The 19,378-nt window shown below is 40.8% G+C and overlaps 2 protein-coding genes across 7 annotated transcripts in view; one reads left to right on the top strand and one right to left on the bottom strand.

Moving 5' to 3' along the window:
* Positions 1-3,439, top strand: part of LOC120725036 (titin-like) — a 43,507-nt gene extending 40,068 nt beyond the window's left edge. The window contains exon 13 of the mRNA XM_040017654.1: positions 570-3,439. The gene's annotated coding sequence lies outside the window, so the exon portion shown is untranslated. The remainder of the gene's footprint in view (positions 1-569) is intronic.
* A 1,031-nt stretch (positions 3,440-4,470) lies between these two features.
* The window catches only part of myo6a (myosin VIa), a 158,789-nt gene continuing 143,881 nt past the window's right edge, over positions 4,471-19,378 (bottom strand). For 4 of the 6 annotated variants that reach the window (XM_040017658.1, XM_040017659.1, XM_040017660.1 and 1 more), the window contains 4 exons: positions 18,836-18,967; positions 16,544-16,570; positions 11,249-11,467; positions 4,471-7,450 (listed from right to left, as the gene is read on the bottom strand). In XM_040017658.1, the coding sequence (XP_039873592.1) occupies positions 7,251-7,450; positions 11,249-11,467; positions 16,544-16,570; positions 18,836-18,967 (578 nt within the window). In that variant the 3' untranslated portion in view covers positions 4,471-7,250. The remainder of the gene's footprint in view (positions 7,451-11,248; positions 11,468-16,543; positions 16,571-18,835; positions 18,968-19,378) is intronic. The other 2 variants (XM_040017657.1, XM_040017661.1) reach the window with 1 other exon arrangement.

The following is a 19,378-nucleotide window of genomic DNA, read 5'->3' as shown; positions in this document are numbered from 1 at the left end:
TGAAAACAAAACCTGCACTGAATACATCTTGGTGTCTGGAGCTCTCCCAAACCCACATGAATAATTACAGGGGACATTAAGCTACAGCGATGATAGGGACAGCTAATAAATCTCCCTTCTTTGACTGTGTAAGTTTGTGGATTTTGTAAACACTGGACCACAAATCGAGAGAGTTTATTGATATGTCACATCGACCAAAGTACTGCAAAAATATTAAAACAAATGAAGCCATTAAGAAGCAATTAAAACCATCGGGTAAACAAATCAAGCCATTAAAGGCAATTAAGAAAGCCCATCGTGTGGTAATCTACAGGGCTTGTTAACAGTGTAGGGTAAAACTGGTCCTAATCCGGGAAAGTTTGAGGGTAGATGTCCTGATATGGAAAGAAAAATTGTTTCAAGATTTACAGCAGAAAAAAGTAATCAGTAATTTGTTATGTAAAGCATAAATTTACCTATTTATTGTTATACATTTTTTCTGGCTGTGGTGCCAAAGCTTTAATTCCCCAAAGGCTGCTCAACGACTGACATGTAAAACACCGATCTTGTTTCTTGTCTCTTTGAAACAGGAACTCGGACTCATCGCGGCCTCATTCAGTCACTCGGTTTAAATTCAAGTTGATGCAGAGCTGAGGAGGTTTCGGGACAAACCGCTGGCTTCTACACTCCCCAGCGCTCTGAGCTTCATACCAGAGGACAATCAGCCATCGGGGAAAACAAACGTTTAGGCCATTTTAAAAATGTCAGAAAGCTGTCGTCTGCAGCTGACGATGAAGAGGAGCTCAGGGGACGACCACAGCATCGATCGGGTTGATATCGATTGACCCTGGACTGCTTTTATATATGTCTGCTGACTCTATATGTCTGTAGGCTGTGTGTCACATGATTAGGAAGTAATCTGATGGTTCCCCCAGATGTTAATGCAATTTACAAAAAAAAAAAAAAAAGGTCTCCAGTGGTGGGTAGCAACTTGTTTCATACCAGCATAATTTTATGATGTTCAGATAATATTTTCTAGATAAATAATAGAGATGTTCTTTAACTTCCTATTGTACACCTGAACCTTATACGTATATCGAGTGAAGATGCAGTAGTGATAAAAAAAAAAGTTATTACTTTTCTATCAAGTTTGATTCAAAGGACATTTGGATGCTTAATGAGGTTAAAATATCCAGTATTTATTCTTTCTCTCATCCCTTATTAGATTTATTATGCCCCGTATTTAATTTTTGTAATGTTTTATGGTCTCGTCTTAATCCCAAGGTTGGGAATCTAGAGCTTTAAACTGTGGTGCAGTGCTGAGCTAATACTGATTGCTCAAGACTCCGCGTTAGTAAAACGTGTATGCATTGGCCAACCTTGATGTTAACACCTGGATCCTTTAAGATGTATCCACAGGGTTTTTCTTGGATGTTACTGCAGAAATTAAGCTGTGGGAATACTTCCATGTTTTTTTTTTTGCAAGATGATTTACACTTTAATGAAACACTAACAAACTGTTGTAGAATTACGGAGTTCCTGTATTTGCTGTGAAAATGTTGAGGATTACCATCACACCTTCTCTGGCACATGTGGTGGCTTCAAAATTCAGGAGTTTGGGTGATTACATAATAGTTGTATCTATTTTATGATGTAGAACAAAACAAATCAGGTGACCCATCAATGGTTAGGGTTTGATTTTGCTTCAGCCCTGTTAAATAAGCAGATCGTTTAGAAATGAAAAGCTATTATCTTTTAAATGTGTTGTCACAAACTGAACATTACACTCACTGTGTGCTAGCTGCTAGTATTAAACATTAAATCTACAGTTACAACAAAACCTAAATAAAAATCCACCCACTTCCTTGACCTAACCCCGAACCCGAACCCTTCTATAACAAAACCACAGTTAACCAAAGACATTTTTTCAGGCGTCAAAAAATAAACCTTTAACAAGACCCACAGAGTTTTTCATGTAACACTATGTATGTGATTGTTTTCGGCATGGTAGTCATAAATCAAACACAGTACTAGTTTGTTTCTTGTTTGCAGTTTTTGGTTGTGACTGTAATGCTAACTGCTAAAATTTAAAACTTTTTAGTCTTCTAACAATACATTTAACAGTGACAGAAAATTCAACACAGCTAAACATAAAACAATACCACAAGCCATTTAGCATAAAGGCCCAATAAAAATATGGTGCTTTTAGCTAGTTAACAACTTTGGCACGAGTTTGTGGTTCCGTCTTTTTTGCTACCTAGCTAACATGGCGACTACTTAAAAGTATTGAGCATTCTCAACATTTGGACTGTTTTAATTTCACTATCCCTATTATGATAGTGACCACTACCGTTACTATGGCCGCTGACAACAATTTGACAGCAAAAGTGTAAAGTACACAATTTGAGATGCAGTGCAGTTGTCTACAGCTACAATAACTGTTCAAAGGTGGCACCATTAGTGGGTGGCTGAATGCTAACTTAGTGCCCGCTTTATTGAATACGTTTCTAACATTTGCATGCTAGCATACTAACATTTTACAGCAGAGCTGGGAGAGAATTAATTTGATCAGGTGGTGGCGCTAGAGGAACTGTCAGAGGATAACCAACGTTTTTATTGTTCACCCATGATAGTATGTATAGCTCTCAAAGTTCTAAATATATGCAATATGGATTCATGGATTTATCCTTTGTGTACATGCATTAACTATCCTTAATGTAATATTAGCTCTTACATGCTCTGACAGACACCGTGAACTAGAAACGTTTACCGTGTGACTCTTGATGTTATCTAATTGTTCCCTACATTGTTTGTGATATTTCTGTAATTTTTATTTACATTCTGCTGCTATTACACAGGAAGTCAAGCAATATGCAACCCCCCCCCCCTTAAAGTTCATTGAGGGGATTAATTTGAACTCAAGTACCGCATACCATCAAAGGTGCGACTTGCACACCTGTGAAATGTACATTTGAGTCAGTTTAGAGGCTTAGAAGTGGATGTAGTTGCCATAAACTTAAACTGCACTGCAAAGAGTTAGTAAATTGAGCTAGCTGAAAACCATGTTGCAGCAACAAAGCTAGTAATATATCCTTTGGATTAGGATTATTTGTCATTGTTTGGGTAGAAAGCATGGATGAACTTTTAGTTATTAGACAGTTAAACAGGACGCCAGTTATAAACTTTCTCTTTACTAATTTTATAACACATCCCAGTTCTGATTTGTTAAAACAAAACGTTTTGCGTGATGCATTTACATATGTTAGTCTATATTATGGTGCAAATTTGCACCAACATGAACTGGTAGTGGTCAGTTTACGTGAGTTAAACTGTCAATTCTGATGTTGTTTCAGGGCAGCTGGAGCTATACAGTTCAAATTCACTTTTACACAGAGACGAGAAAAAAAAGTTAAGAGCTTGGAGTAAATGAAGTTGTCATAGACTTTCCTTTGCAAAAAAAGGTGAACAGTCAGCAGTGTTAATGTTTGTCTAAAAACAAGTAAACCCTAGGACACAGCAATCTGTCCACGCTAGCACGTAAGCTAATATTATGTAGAGAAAAAAAACGGGATTCTGATTGACATCAACAAAAAATGTATATAATTTATATGTAAGTGCTTATTACACTGGGCACAGGAAAACAAATATTTTGGAAATGTGTCAGAAATATTTGCTTAAAACTAAAAATTATATGGTTTATTAGTCAAACTGAAAACTGATGTGGTTTTGCCCAAATGTAAGCCGCCATGCAGTTCTATTCTGAAAAGCCAGAAATGAATCAAACAGAACGTTCAGTTCGTCATTCTGCTCAGCAATGCAAGTAAATAACTGTAATTTGGCATTTTAAAGAACAAATTATTTGCATTTTTTGGTTAAAAAAAAATGCACGGATAACAATAATTAACAATAACTATAAGCATTCCAATGCAACGGTATTCATGTTTGATGTGAACACACCATAAAACTGGTGAGCGGGCCCTGTAAATCTCTTCCTGCTGAGAGGCTCGGGACACATTTTTCATTGTGTTAGAAACTGAAAAAAACAGAACAAAAGAAGCTTTTTGTTTTTAGTTTCATTTATATGGCGTTATACTTGTAAATGAATTCTGTGGAGTCAAATGATCTTCCATTAAAGTCGTAGGTAGCAAGACCAAATCTTACCTTTCTCAGGATTAATCTTACTCGCATGGATCATGTCACAGATCAAACCAATACTTAAACTTCCCAAATGCTGTCGTCTTATTGATGTAAACACTGTTCGCTGTTTTTGTCTCAAATCAATGCATCTACTGATGGTTATTGCTGCTTGTGTGGGGAGGGAAGCCTCCCCCAATGACTGTAATGTGGACTTTTCTTATTTAAAGTCTTAAAATATTATGTATGTGTTTGTTTCACAATCAGTAGTTGAAAATACAAAACTGTGTTGAATAAAACTCCATCTTCTTCATTTTGAAAGCATTTTCTCTGAGGTGGAAAAGAGGAGGCGAGAGGTGAGTGAAACATGGAATGCTTTTATTCATCCGTTAGAGATCAGCGTTAGAAAAATGACAGTGGACAAAGGCAGTGCTTCCCCAGGAATGATTGCAATGTGTGGCGAGAAACAGATCGCAGCAAATCCACAAGACTTTCTTTGCATGTTATGGAGGAAAAAATCTCGAGGTCATCACTCGGTTAAAACAAACACTGAGGTCTTAATGACGGCAAAGCTCAGAGCGCGTCCCCTTTACACTCAGCATTAACAAGTGTACTGGCACATTATATACAAATGCCAAGCTTGGTGAAGTTGATCTTTGTATTTGGTACAGATTTTACTGAAGGAATTTGAGGTTTTCTGACCTGCTTCAAACACGGCTGGAATCCTTACAAATGAAAATTCCTGGACCAGTCTGATTTTCCATGTTGATGTTTTTTAAAGCTATTATTTGGCAAAATGAATCATGAAGAATTTAAGGTCTCCAAGATAGTCCTGCTGCAGTTCCCCCGCACTGATGATGGGCCTTTTCCCCAGCAAAACATTTTGTGTCTATCAACAATGGCCGCAGTCCACTCGGCTCCTGGTTCAGTGCGATGGCTTAGTAAATGGAACCGAGCCAGGTCAACATGTCTGCTGTGGAAGAGGCCCACACACCAAGCTCGCAGTGGGTCCAAAATTGTAATCTGACCCTCTGATCAGTTTGGTTGGCATTTCTAGTCTTTCTCTGGCTCCAGTAGGCAAGACTGTACGCAGCTTTTAACAGGAAATGTCCCAAAAGGACTCACTTAACTATTGATAGCAGTCGTTCTAACCTAATTAGTACTCAAATGGTATGATTTCATCAATTGTTGATGTTGACATGTGATATATGGTTTTTGATGTCATGACGTTATATTGTTGCATGTCTCAGATACAAATTGGGCCTCGTTTGTTTACGATGTGGGAATTAAATTCCCCTTTTCAGTGATCGTGGTCAGAGCCCAAAGCCAAAAACCTGAGTCAGCCTCTTTTGTGATAATTCAGGTTTTGTATAGCCAGTTAAAGCAGCTAAAACAAAAGCCTGGCTATGCCGAGCATGCTTTCTATTAAACCCCTCTGCTACATGCAGTTGTTTATATAATCTACTTCTGAGATTAATAAAGTAATGTTTAAATCAAGTTTTAGGTTCTTTTTAAATTTAGCTGGTGGTAAGTGAGCCATCTTCATCAACTATCAGATCCATCCTGGCTGTGCTGTTATCGCTGTCTGTAAAGGGGTTCGGCTACTTTGCAACAAGACAGATGTTCATGCTTTCAGACAATCTCAGCCACATTTTTCTTGTGCAGAGCATCAAAGGGGGAACAGAAAGCTCGGGAACAAACAGGCTCGGGGGAATAACGCAGTGCGACGTCACCACAGATTGTCTGTCATTGGTTTTTTTTTTCTTCTAAGTAATGACAAAAGAGGCCTGTTTTTTCCTTCTTAGCTGAGTTTGTGTGATTTATTGCTTGACGATCTCATGTGCCCAAGCCGATGAAGTAGAAACTGCTCTTTGAAAAATAAACTTTTACATTCCAGTAGGAATAACACTGCTGTCTGCACATACCGCCCTATAGAAAATATTCAGTGTTATATGAATGTTCCAGTTCGAGGCCAAGTACCAGTGCATCGTAGAGTTCGTGCTCGAAAGCTTCTCACACAGCAGGGAAATGTCCAGTCTGACAGAATATCTTAACAACTGATTCCAAACCATATCGTTTTGTGCTACCTTGGGATTCGCTGCACTTGCAAATTACTAAACAAATCAAATTCAAAGTGTTAAAGCATGGCTGAGTTGTTCGGGTCTCTTTTTGCGGCGCTGATCTGTTCTGAAAAACACCACGAACACGTGGAGTCGTATCTCAGCAGTTGCATAATTAATTCACATTTTCTGCTCGGCTCCTTAAACAGAAATTAATCATGGATGGGGCTCCGCTAATGAGGAAAAAAACCAAAAACAAGGTTTCTTGTCCGGAGCCACGTTTGGTCTCAAAAGGTTTTTGGACCCTTTACTAATTTAAATCACATACGATGAGAAGAAACAAAAGAATCACGACATGAAAAAATCAACAAGGTCTCAAGTTACATTCAGCTGGAAAAACAAGAGGTAATTTTAAAAAAAGTATTTGTAAGTATTGGATTTAATTCGGTGGAATAATCGGACACCCATGCATGCAGCCTCGTGGTGAGAGCTTGCAGCTCTTTGTGCGAGTTTCTCTTTTTCACCCTCCAATAACCGCATGAAGACGACGTAAACAGCAGCTTTTAAGTCGGAGCGGGATCACCAGCTAGCTGTTAAGACGGAAGCGACACACCTGTGAGATTTCAGTGTAATCATCAGGATCATCAGGAATGCATAATTACAGAGAAATTAAACTTGTTCTGGGGAGGCAGCTTTGAATAAACAAACAGAAAGTCCTACCTTTCAGCATTTAAACCCTGTTAAAGTAGTATTAAGGCCTCATAGTTAGACTTGCACACATGTTACAGAAATGTTGGAAAACAACCGGATGTGATCATTTAGCATGATTTTTCGTTTCTGCATAGGGTTCAATGCAAAACTTCCCTGCCCTGCCCCCACTGAGGAACCAAAAGCCAGCGAGAACGAAAACTCATCAAACGGAGGAAAAACAAAAGGACAGTTGAGAAAAACAAAACGCCGTTCACGTCGAACGCCCTGGAGTCAGAACCTGTGCAGCGCGCCCGCACTCCATCTGTGTCAGGTAGCTGGTGCATTCGTCCCTTTGTTTGCAGCGCGAAGCCCCGCCTCCGGGCCCCGTCACTTGAACATGCTCTGCAGCATGGCCGTGGCGTAGGTGGGCCGCGCCTGCCGGCTCTCGATGGCGCTGCGGAGGTACTGGATCCCGCCGCAGCGTTCCCAGATCTCCTCGAACTGCCGGGGGAGGATCTCGGCGCCCCGCTTCCTCGAGAGGCCCGTCTCCTCCAGGCTCAGCTCGCACATCTCCATGTCGTCCTTTCCTGTGAGAAGAAATGAGTCAGAAAAGAAACAAAAAGACGTGAAACGCAGTGATGAGGAACTCAAACAAGCCCAACTGCACTGTCAACAAAAATGCTTGCAGAACCACCACGAGTCTGTGGCAATAGTTCACATCTCTCATTTGGAAGTTTTACTTAACTGAGAGAACCAAGTGCAGATGCCTGTTGTATAAAGAAATGTATTTCTCTCTGGATAGCAAAGTCATTTTAGCCATTTTTCTTCTTTCAATGCATTCATTTAATTATTTACTATTTTAGATCCTCTCCGATTCCAAGTTTGCTTAACGTTTAATACAAAGTTAAAAAATAAATTAGTTAAAGTGTAAAGCTGCTATTAGTCTCAAATAGGAAAACAATGGGAGAGATGTCTATGAGAGTTATAAACCCTTTAAAGAAAAATATAAAAGTTGTGTTAATAATAAATGCCACAAAATAAATGTAAAGCTAAATATGATTGCATATTTACACAAATCAGTTTGATATTTAACAAAAATATCAAACTCAAATAAAATGTTGAATGCTAACATCTTGAACATATTTCTTTGTTGTGCATATTGTTATATAATACTAAACTAACGTTCGTAAGGTTAGCAGCCTTAACAGCCTTTGTTTAAAAAATGTAAGAATTTTTAACTTCCTCTGAAATATTTTGTTACGACACGAGAATAATGTTGATAATAATGTACTGATACAGTATATTTTTTTTACCATGTTAATAGCTCAAATGTATGTACTTAGCATGTTAGCATGCTAAAATACTAAATGTATAAATGTTGTTAAACTGCACCATAAACTAAAAAAGTTTTTTATCTCTAAAATGGGGAGAAATTATGGTGGTAAAATTAGACATTATTGTGAAACATGTTGACAACTGACAAAAAACCCAGAGCTGCTGCTAGCATATCTAAAATGTTAGCTAAAAATAACGTCATCTTAAATAGAGATTATGTAAATGGGGTTTAAATGTGAACAAAGGGGAAAAAAACACAATACAAAGTTTTTCTAAATATTTCAACAATAACCTTTTTTTAAAGATGTGGTTGCTATCTACTTTTACATTAGAGGCTTAAACACAGCCAAAGTTTCAAATAATGAGTTAAAAGTAGCTAAAAGTAATTTTGCTTCATTTTCAACAGGAACAGCAGACAAACATCGTGACTGCCGCAAAGTACGAGCAGTACAACTGACAAGCTCCTGGTGCTGCTGGCAGGCTTCCAGAAGCTGGCCAATTAGATGTTTGGGGGTCTTTAAAGGAAGGGCCCCTCAAGGAGACAAACGCTAATACAGAGCATATTTATACTCAATTTCAGCTCCTTTAGCAGACCAAATGTTCCCAGTTAGTGCAAATACACCTCTGTAATACTAAAAAACTATACAGCAGTACAACACTGAAAATTAAAAACCAACAACCAAAATTTTATGGGCAGAAACATGAATTGCGTGTTTAGGTTAACTAAACCCTCTTAAGATATACTGAAGGGCATCCTAAAAGGCCAATATTTGATCATTCAAGAGTCTTTTGACCTGTCAGTCATGCAAAGCTGTTCTACTAGAGTCCCAGAATGAAAATGGCCCTGAATGATACTGCCTCTTAATATCTGAAATCACAGAGTGTTTAAGGCCCACTTTAACAGTCTGAATTAAATCTGTAGCCCTAGAAGCATTCAATGCCTTTATTCCACCAAACATATTCAATGCTTACAATTTACATTCAGTGTGTATCTACAGCTGTTAAGGCAATAACAAGTTGCAGCAGTGTGCTCTCTGAGTGTCATATGAGGCAGTTACTCACCCACATACTGACGCCGTCTGAACACAGCGGCTGCAAAACACCAGCTATTTCCCTACGATATGAGCTTTCTGAGACCGACGACCTCACAGTGTTCAAATCACACATCGTGCACAGCCGTGACTCGCTTTCATAAAGCCTCAAACCCACAGACGAGTGCAGCCCTCAGAGCCAAATTAAAGTTGAGAAATATGCTGCTAGGAGTTGTGATGTTTGAACTCATCAGCACACATATGCTCAGACAGGTGGGTGAACAAAACAAACGCTTCGTTTTTTCCTTCTTTACTGTTGTACTCGTCATTTGGTACAATCTGCGATTTTACAGCTTGTTCTGACACAAACACTCACTCAGGCGCTTTCATTTAATTTGGCAAATTGTGGGAGGATGCAGCAGCATCTGTGGAAACTGCAACTGGAAAAAGATTCCAGATTGTTTTTCTTTGAAGTGCTCTGTATAGAGGACAATTAAAGAAATCCCAGGCACCCTTTTAACAATTCAAATGCCTTTATCCCCAGTTAAACATTTACTTTCTTTACATTAAAGAGCAGCATATCAGGTCAATCAAAGGATTAAATTTAAGTAAAAACTGAATGTTATCGACAAGGTAAACTGTTGGAATGAGGGAAATTTCTGAGGAAAAAAAAAAAGGAAGGCATTTATGAAAGGCACATATTCAGGAGGCTTGCAGCTGGATAGCGTAATGGTAAGACTGCACGGCTTTGGAATGGGATTCGCAAGTGCGATTCCCACCTGGGGGCGCCTGTATCCAGTAAGGGTCCTAGGCTAGACCCTCTCTACAGACAAATATGAAATATGATAAATATGAAATGAGGTGTTGAGGAAAATTGACGGCGAAACAAGTAGTGTTGCAACATTTGGAGTATTTAAAAGTAGAAAGGGAGGCAGCGCCTTCAGTTTTCAGGCCCCTCTTCTATGGAACCAGCTTCCCGTTTGGATTCAGGAGACACTCTACTTTTGAGATTAGGTTTAAACCTTTCCCTTTTGCTAAAGCATATAGTCATGGCTGGATCAGCTGACCCTCAATCCTCTCTTAGTAACTCTGGATAGGTGTAGGCTGCTGGGGGATTCCCATGATGCACTGGGTGTTTCTTCTTCACTCCCTATGTGTTAATCGACCTCTATGCATTAAATCATTCTTGTTATTAATCTCTCAATCCTGTTAAAAGGGAGTTTTTCCTTCCCACTGTCACCAAAGTGCTTGCTTATAGGGAGTCATATGATTGTTGGGTTTTTCTCTGTATGTATTATTGTAGGGTCTACCTTATAATATAAAGCGCCTTGAGGCGACTGTTGTTGTGATTTGGCGCTGTATAAATTAAATTAAATTGAATTGAACTGAATAAAGTCATGTAGAATGAAAACTGCAGCATATCGCTCTAATGTTCTGATAAAAGCTGACGCGTGATTTCTGGCATTCTCGAAGGAGAGCTCGTCAAATCGCGGTTGATGATTCGTTGCACGGGCCTCCTAAAAATAAAAGCCTCTGCGTCTCTACGGAGAACGACCTGACGGTGCATTATGACTCGAATATAATCAATCTGCTGCACTCGCACAAAGTCAAAGTCTTGAACATTGATTAACAGCGAAGTGCTGCTTCTGATTTCATTTCTTTCTGTGGCTGTCGCAGAATCAACTCATCGATTTTCCTCTCCACCTCCACCCTTTCTTCTCGTTTTTTCTTCTACTCTTTAACTGCTTGTTTCCTTATGCCTGTCACTCACTCTGTCATACTGTGATGCAGCCCAATGGGTGGTGTAACTGTGTTTAACTTGGTGTATATATATGTTGTTTCATTTAGTCTGTAGATGGATAGACTCTCAAAGAACAGACTAACCCGGCCACTGTCGACAAACATATGTGTGCAGAAATGTTTCCAACACAGGTGAACGTATCACGTAAGGTAAAACCAGATTTATTTCCATGCTCATGCTCAGTCTTTGCCTCCCTCAGATATCTGGGTTGTACTGACCTGCCACCAGTAGGATTGGGTGTTTATCGGGATGCAGCTCCATCTGCCTGGCGATCCAGGGTCCGTCGAAGTGCGCGTACCACCAGCCCTTCTTCTTGTTCTGGGGGTCCTTGTACTGGTCGCTCGGCCGGATGAACGGGATGCGGAAGTAGCGCTGCTGCCGGTTCATCGCCACCTCGTACTGCCGGGCCGGTATAGGTGGGGCTGGGTTCTGCTGGGCTGTTGATTGGATGCAGAGGGAAATATATTTAAAAAATAGTTAGGAGTCTTTCATAAACCAGAGACCATGTTTACATGCAGTAGCCTGGGAAGTGGTTATGGTAAATGTAGCTTATCCTGTTTCCTGTTTATCAACCTGTGCATTAACTTATGAAGCAGAGTAAAGACAGTTCTTTGCAGACTAAAGATAGACAAAAACATGTTGTTGTTTTTTTTTTTTTTTTTTTTTTAATAGTTTTCTACTTGGAGACGAGGGTAAGAATTTCAACAAACCACACTAAGGCTCAGAGGATGTTTAAAACTTTAGTTTTTTGCTTAATGACACGAAAGAAAAGGCTGGAGTTGTTTTTATCTGAACTTACTAATTCTAATGTTTACAGCTCGTTTTAGTGTTTTAGCTAAAAGCTGCTCGGCCTCGTTAATTATGTAAGAGACACAATAGTGAGTTGCAGTGAGCATACAGACATTAACAACAGCTGCCTGAGCACAAATTACATCTGACATTAATCTCAAACTGGACAGTTTAAAGGAATATTTTTGCATTTTACTCAGTAGCACTCCAAACAGCAGTGACCGTTTAGATTAGCATAAAAACTGGAAAAGAGAGGCTGATCCTGGTAAATAATATCTACCTTCAACCTCCTGTGAATGTCAGTAGATACAGTTTTACATACATTTAATCTGACAAAATTTAAGGTGTTTTAAAGGCACATCTAATTAAAGCCGTAGGGGTGTCATTGGTAGCTTCGTAACCTTCAAGTTTGTCCTTTTTCCTACTAGAAGATCTGGTTACAGGATGCAGCTTCGTGTTTACCAGCTGACATGAAAGTCTTTTAAGGCAAACTTGCATATACCAAATCTGCAATTAAAGTACATTAAAATGCAAGTGATTAAAAAAAGCTTGACCTGTGTTGAGTTTAAATGATCTTGTTCTTGACATCAACACAGCACTGTAAGTCAGAGGCTGCTTGACCTTGCGTCAGTATTCTCCTAAACATACTTAGAAAACAGGAAATACTTTGTATCAATAGGTAACTTCACATCTGAGCAGACAAGTATCACATGTGGAGTTCCCCGAGGTTCCATCTTGGGGCCCCTTCTGTTTAACATTTACATGCTCCCACTGGCACAGATTATAAAGAACAACAAAATAAACTATCACAGCTATGCAGATGACACAAATATATATCACAATGTCACCAGGAGACCGAGGCCCCAAACAGGCTCTTTGTAAATGCATAGAGGAAATTAATGACTGGTTGTGCCACAATTTTCTCCAGCTAAACAAAAACAAAACTGAGGTAATAGTCTTTGGTGCCAAAGAAAAACGATTACAGGTCACCAGAGAACTTCAATCTATACACCTAAAAACCACAAACCAGGCGAGAAATTTGGGTGTAGTGATGGATGCAGACCTAACTTAGAAAAACACATTAAGACAATAACAAAATCAGCTTACTATCACCTCAAGAATATTTCAAGGATAAAAGATCTGATGTCTCAACAGGACCTGGAAAAACTAGTCCATGCATTCATCTTTAGTAGGCTTGACTAATGTAACGGCATCTTTACAGGTCTACCTAAAAAAAAAATCAGTCAGACAACTACAGCTCATTCAGAACTCTGCTGCTCGAGTCCTCACTAAGACCAAAAAAGTGGACCACATCAGTCCAGCTCTGAGGTCTTTACACTGGCTGGCTGTCCGTCAGAGGATAGACTTTAAAGTTCTGATGCTGGTCTATAAAGCTCTGAATGGTTTAGGACCAAAATACATCAGTGACCTCCTGACCCAGTATGAACCTTCCAGATCCCTCAGGTCATCTGTATCCGGTCTTTTATCAGTTCCCAGAGTCAGAACCAGACACGGAGAAGCTGCATTCAGCTTTTATGCTCCTTATATCTGGAACAAACGCCCAGAAAGCCTCAGATCAGCTGAAACACTCAGTTTATTTAAATCCAGGTTGAAAACTCACCTGTTCTCAGCTGCATTTGAATAAAACACCAAATCCACACTTTTAAGCTTAAATTTCAAAACTTACATTTAACTACTGATTTTATCTACTGTTCTGATTGTATCTACTGTTTTTTTTAGTCAATTTTAAATCATGCTTTTTATTTGTTTTTTAATGTCTCTGTAAAGCACTTTGAATCACCTTGTTGTTGAATTGTGCTATATAAATACACTTGCCTTGCCTAAACGATGGGAATCTCAACACAGGAAGTTCAGAAAAAAAGTTAAATCTCTTTTTCCAGCGGTCATCTCCATCAGTGGACTGAGTCATCTTTGAAATGCATGTAAAGTCTGACAGGCCTGCACACTTTTTGGATGAAACAAATCCAAAAGCTTTGTCTGCTGTTTGTGAGGACAGCAACCAGCATAAACTCAGGACGGGCTCATATCTGATTGTTGCTTTTGGCTCTCATGCTTAAATCTTACCCTGCGCTTGTCTACGATTCACATGGACTCCTGACCACGAACCTTCTACCGAAATGCTGCTTTATATCTACAGCTGTTAATACACAGGTCAAGGCTCAGGAACAGGACTAAACACAGAATCTCAATCAGCACAACCTGGTCAAATGTTTGATCTCCTTTTCATATTTCCCATTAACCCACAGCATGTAAACATGAAGCCCCGTCTGCTGTACTCCCATTAGGTCTGAACAAAGAGCCCATTCCCTGGTCTCCATGTCTAAGTGCAGTCAGTGAGTCCTGCTGTTAGAGCTGAGGAGGAAGAGGAGGAGGGTTAGAGATCACAGCAGAGCTGGTGGAAGAGCAAAGAAATCAGCGAGACGTGAAGCAGATGCCAGATGTTTACGAAGGGGTTTGTACACTCGTGAGAAACATTTAAAAAACAATTTGCATCTTTCTAAAAAGTGGAGTGTAAAGTAATACTCTACAGAGATTGAAGAAGCTTCTCTATGTGATAAAGGACATTTAATCTGCAGAAAATCACATTTCAGAAAGAAACTCACAAAATAAAATCTAGTTTTCGATTCACGTCAGCTCGTGTTGATATAAATTGCCTTTTTGTTCCATTTCTCAAGCTGACAAATGGAAGAAAAAGGCAACGTGTTATTTTAAAACTGGTTTCAAACATCTTTAGGTCTGTTTGGTTTTGGTTTTTTGCAGCGTTTCAAAAAAAAGTGAGAAAACCATCTTCTACAAAGCAACGCTTTGTTTAGCCGTCACCTACAAACCACCTCAGAAACCAAGAAAACAAACTTCACCTCCAGGTGTCAGCAAACTTCAAAAGAAAAACGCCAAAAAAGAGGGGGGAAAAAAAAAAAATCAGCTTTCTTTGTTTAGAAGAAGCAGCAGAAATGGAGGTTTATCCTTCAGAGAGGTACTTGTGCTGAACTCCCTGCTGCATTCACTCGGCCTTTTGATTACCGTTTGTCGTATTTTAGTACCCGAGGTGACTCAACGAGGGGTCGAGAGGAGGGTTCAGGCTTCAAGGCTGACGAACGCACAGGATAGCACTGACAAAGGGTGGAACTGGTTTCTGTGGATGAATTGCTGCACGCTGCCGTGTACCATGTATGAATGAACAAACTGATGAGTGACCCGAGTCTCCATCTGCCTTTGGAAGTAAGGTAGCTGACGTGTTCTTCCAGATGTCTTCATTGGGAGCAGTTCTGGAACGTTACAGTGAGAATGAGTCCTCATCATCCCTGGACAACATTGTTGATCTGCCTCCATCTGGGCCCAACCCGGCTTACCCACACCAGATCCATCTCCTTCAGGTCGCCATCACAGTTCCATGATGTTTTGGGCCGACGTTCGTTTGTGTTTTCCAGGTGGTGTCCAATTTATGGTGGTAAGTACACCACGCTCTGGCTATTTGTAATGTTGTAGGGATTGATGTTGTGGTTATGTATTATAACCTCTGTTCTCAGGTTGCACTGCATTGACTTCTAGATGGGTTGGAGTCTCTGAAATGAGCCTGTAATTATCTAGTTTCGTGCTGTACTGTTCTTGCTGATGAGCCATGATAAGTGACACTCTTTACTTTGTCAGTGGGCCATCGGTAACTGTGATTAGTCCATCTGTGTTGGTTCACTTTGGTTTTGGAGGAGCTGATGTTTGCTGCTGCAGATTTAACCTTCAAGGGCAAAATTCAGCCTGAAAATCCAGATACTTGTTTCAAGACTTTCCACATTTTCTCCTGCTTTATAGAACATACAGTCCAGACGTCAACAGCTTCACTTGCTAGCTTTAATATTGTTGAAGAGCTTCTTAAATGACTGAGAAAACTGTATCAAAAAACAAAACAAAAACAAAAACCTCAGCAGGAACAAGCAATAAAACATGTTTTGGTTTCCTCTGGCTGACCTGACCTTTTTTCCCCCCCAGTGTTTTTGAGTTCAAGTCTTGATGACATGATCTACCTCATCTTTAGGGACAATTTCGAATGTATACCTGTTAAAATAAACCTCTTTGGTCACTCAGAGTTCAATCTCCCTGTTGTGCCTTGCTCAGCTGAACAGGCTGTCGTGTATCTAAACTCTTCATTAAGTCTGGAGTGAGGGGAGTGAGCCATCTGCTTCACTGATGACTTCTTTTACTACGTTTCTCTTCCGATCAGCCGGCGTGGCGGCCTTTTCCTCCCTCCCGTCAAACATGATGCTATCATCCCTCGCCAAACAGAAGCCAACTACCCTGAAAACCCAGAAAGCCTTCTGTCCTCCTCTCCCTCCCTCTCCTCTTCTTTGAGAAGTCCTTTCTGTGGGAGTATCAATAACAGCAGCCTAAAGAGCTCGCAGGAATATCCTCCACTCTTTATCAAAGCGTTATGGCTGTCAGGCAGGCGAGAGCTGGCACCAGCACGCTGCTCATAAAGACAAAATGGTGCTTAAAAAAGAAGCCCAAATAATGTCTCAATACAGGCAGCAGTTGCTACGGAAACCCATCCACCATCTATTTCCTACTCCTACCACAGAAAAAAAGTACGTTTACTAGCGAAAGCACAAGCCTGAGGCCAGCAGCGATCCCAGGGCTGAGCGGGAGGGGAGGAAGAGGTTAGTAATGGCGGCGGGGGTGTAAGTAGCATTACACACTAGAGGACCACTTACATGCTGTTTTCACAGGTGGTGCATGATCTGAAAGTAAACATGCCAGGTTACACGTACACACACACAGGAAGTGATGCAACACTGACACTTTATGATAACAGTGATGAATGAGAACATGAGAATGAAGACATGAACACTGACGGTATCAGACAGCACCGCGCTTCGACATCATGTCTCAGTCAGGTGTTAGTGAGGCGTGTTCAGCAGCGGCAACGAGAAAAAGGGCGACACGGAGGAACGGAGAGTCCGATTTTTACACGTAACTAAACATAAATATGCGACTCATCAAATCTAAAACTTTTGGGGGCTTTAAATCTGCGTCTGCATTGCATCTGCTCCGTAACCTGTTGCACATCACATCAATGCAGAGCACGAGAAGATGTACTGCCACATTTGTCCTGCCGTTTCCTCCGGTTTTAGAATGAACCAGTACCAACATGATAGAAACCCCATCGCCTGGTGACAGGCAGCAGGCTCTTATACAGACTACATCTGAAGCTCTACGCAAGCATAAATCATCATGATGGTTCTGTTGACACTCTGGTGCAGCATCACGTGTGAAAACTGACACACGTGGTGCCAATGAGTGTGGATGTTAGACAGAAAACCAGAGAGGGGGTTGCTCACGTCAAAGACCCTGGGAGTGATTTGGGGATCGGATATTATAAATACATGTCATCACCTTCACACACGGAGCCACGGCCACCGTTAAAGCCGGATCTTCTGACGGCTGCACGTGTCACATGTCCGGAGTCGAAGCAGCAGCAGGACAAAAGCTGCGACTCTCACATGAAGGATGAGGGATAAAAGAGTGTGTGCGTGTGGGGGCTCGTGAACCAATCTGTAGTCTGAGCAGAGCACACAATAGACAGCTCTGAATAAGAGCTCTTTGTCGTCATGACAACTCAACGTGTGGCACAAGGAAATGAGGCGATGGCGGTGGAGAGGTGAGAGACTGAGTCCATTTGCTCGCCTTGTTGCTGACTGACGATCACGGCAAGCTGTCAGCGACCCCGACAGACCGAAGTGCTCGTCTTTATAAAGTCTGGCATTCAAATGAAGGCATTGATTGGTCAGAGTCCGGCACGGTGAATCAGTTTCAGATTTTGGAGACTTCAGAGGTTTAAAATCACTCAGAGGAATCTTTAAGGTCGGAGGATCTCATTTATAAATGTGCACAAACCAAATCCGTCTCACCGTTCTGCACAAATCTGAGACTCCTTCACATCCAAACAAAAGTCGACCTGCTACAGACCGTGACACCGAGACCGTGACATGGTGATGGCCGGCTGCTGACAAATGTTATTAGTGGCAAACACTGAAAAAACATTTTTAATATAAATAAAAAACAACATTTGAATCCTTTTTGGAGCCTTTTATCAAACCGTCGTCACACCTAACTTCTACCTCGTACATCAATTCATCATCAATTTTATTCATACAGCGCCAAATCACAACAACAGTTGCCTCAAGGTGCTTTGTATTGTAAGGTAGACCCTACAATAATACATACAGAGGAAAAATCCAATAATCATATGACTCCCTATGAGCAAGCACTTTGGCAACAATGGGAAGGAAAAACTCCCTTTTAACAGGAAGAAACCTCCAGCAGGACCAGGCTCAGGGAGAGAAGGGCGGTTACTGTAGAGCATCTTCACTGCTGACACACTTTGAGGTAAACGTGTTTCTTTGTGTGAAATGGCACTGCAGACTTAAACAGCGAGCACATGCCTGTTGATTTAGAAAGACTCCCTTCCACACACACAGCAGTAATAAGAATACTGCACGGTGCATGTTTTAATGGCTCCTGAGGTAACGTCGTGTCACGGGTCTAAGAACGATCCATGAATGAGCCCCGATGTGTCTCAGCCAGCTTTAAAGGAGAAAGCTAAAAAGGGAAACGAATATCTACACACCAACACTGAGACCAGCACATGTGTGCTTTCATCTTCACGCGTATGTGACCTCTGACCTGCAGGCTGTTCAAGGCTCAGTGTTTCTCTCTTCCTGTAAAGCTTCGGGTTGTTTCCTTCTTTCAAGTGTAAGTTTAGGCATAAGAGAGAAAGATTAAATGGATGAGAGACCTTTGTGGCCACAAGGTTATACAAAAGGAGTTAGAAGTGTTCAAAAAATGTTTTTGAGGTACTTTGAGGTACATTCAACGTCAATCTGCAAACGACAGAGCTGTTTTTGTACGAGTGCATGAAAAATGCAGAAAGCGTTTCACTCGCTGTGGGAAAAACACAAAGAGAGACGGCTCCAGAGGAATAAACGCTGCGGCGCCCGTCATACCGTAGTCGGTGACAGATTTCGGTGCTCGCTGCTCTGTATCGGTGTTCCTCTTCTTGTTCTTTGACTTCCAGGCGTGGTAAACTTTAAGCCGGCGGTGGAACTCCTCTCTGCAGGCGGCCAGCAGCTCGATGTCTGGAGGAGACAGGATCAGAAAATCAGGCAGAAGAAATACTGACAGTTTCTGCAACTACATTTCAGAGACGTACATCGATTTGAAAACTGGAGAACCTGAAAGAACCGAGAACTTGGACGAATCTGTGTAAAAGTCATATTCAAACAGAGAACCATGAATCTGACAGGAGTCTGAACCCCGTCGCTCTGGAAAAAGCAGTGCTGTCCTTCCGATTTCATCAACTCCACCATTATATTTAATAATAGTTAATAACAACATGCACTGAAAGCTCTGGTGATAATTACATATTGAAAGTGGGCTGGTTCTTGTGCACCACTTTTCTACTCTGAGCACTCAAACTTTACACAGTTTGCCTCATTCACAGTTTCACACGAGCACTTTTTCGTGGCTCTTTTTATTTAGGTGCTTAC

Source organism: Simochromis diagramma, unplaced genomic scaffold (genome assembly GCF_900408965.1).
Source record: "Simochromis diagramma unplaced genomic scaffold, fSimDia1.1 OVJJ01000802.1, whole genome shotgun sequence".
Lineage (NCBI taxonomy): Eukaryota > Metazoa > Chordata > Actinopteri > Cichliformes > Cichlidae > Simochromis > Simochromis diagramma.
The sequence above is the reverse complement of the archived record's forward strand: the minus strand, read 5'-3'. Positions and strand labels throughout refer to the sequence as shown.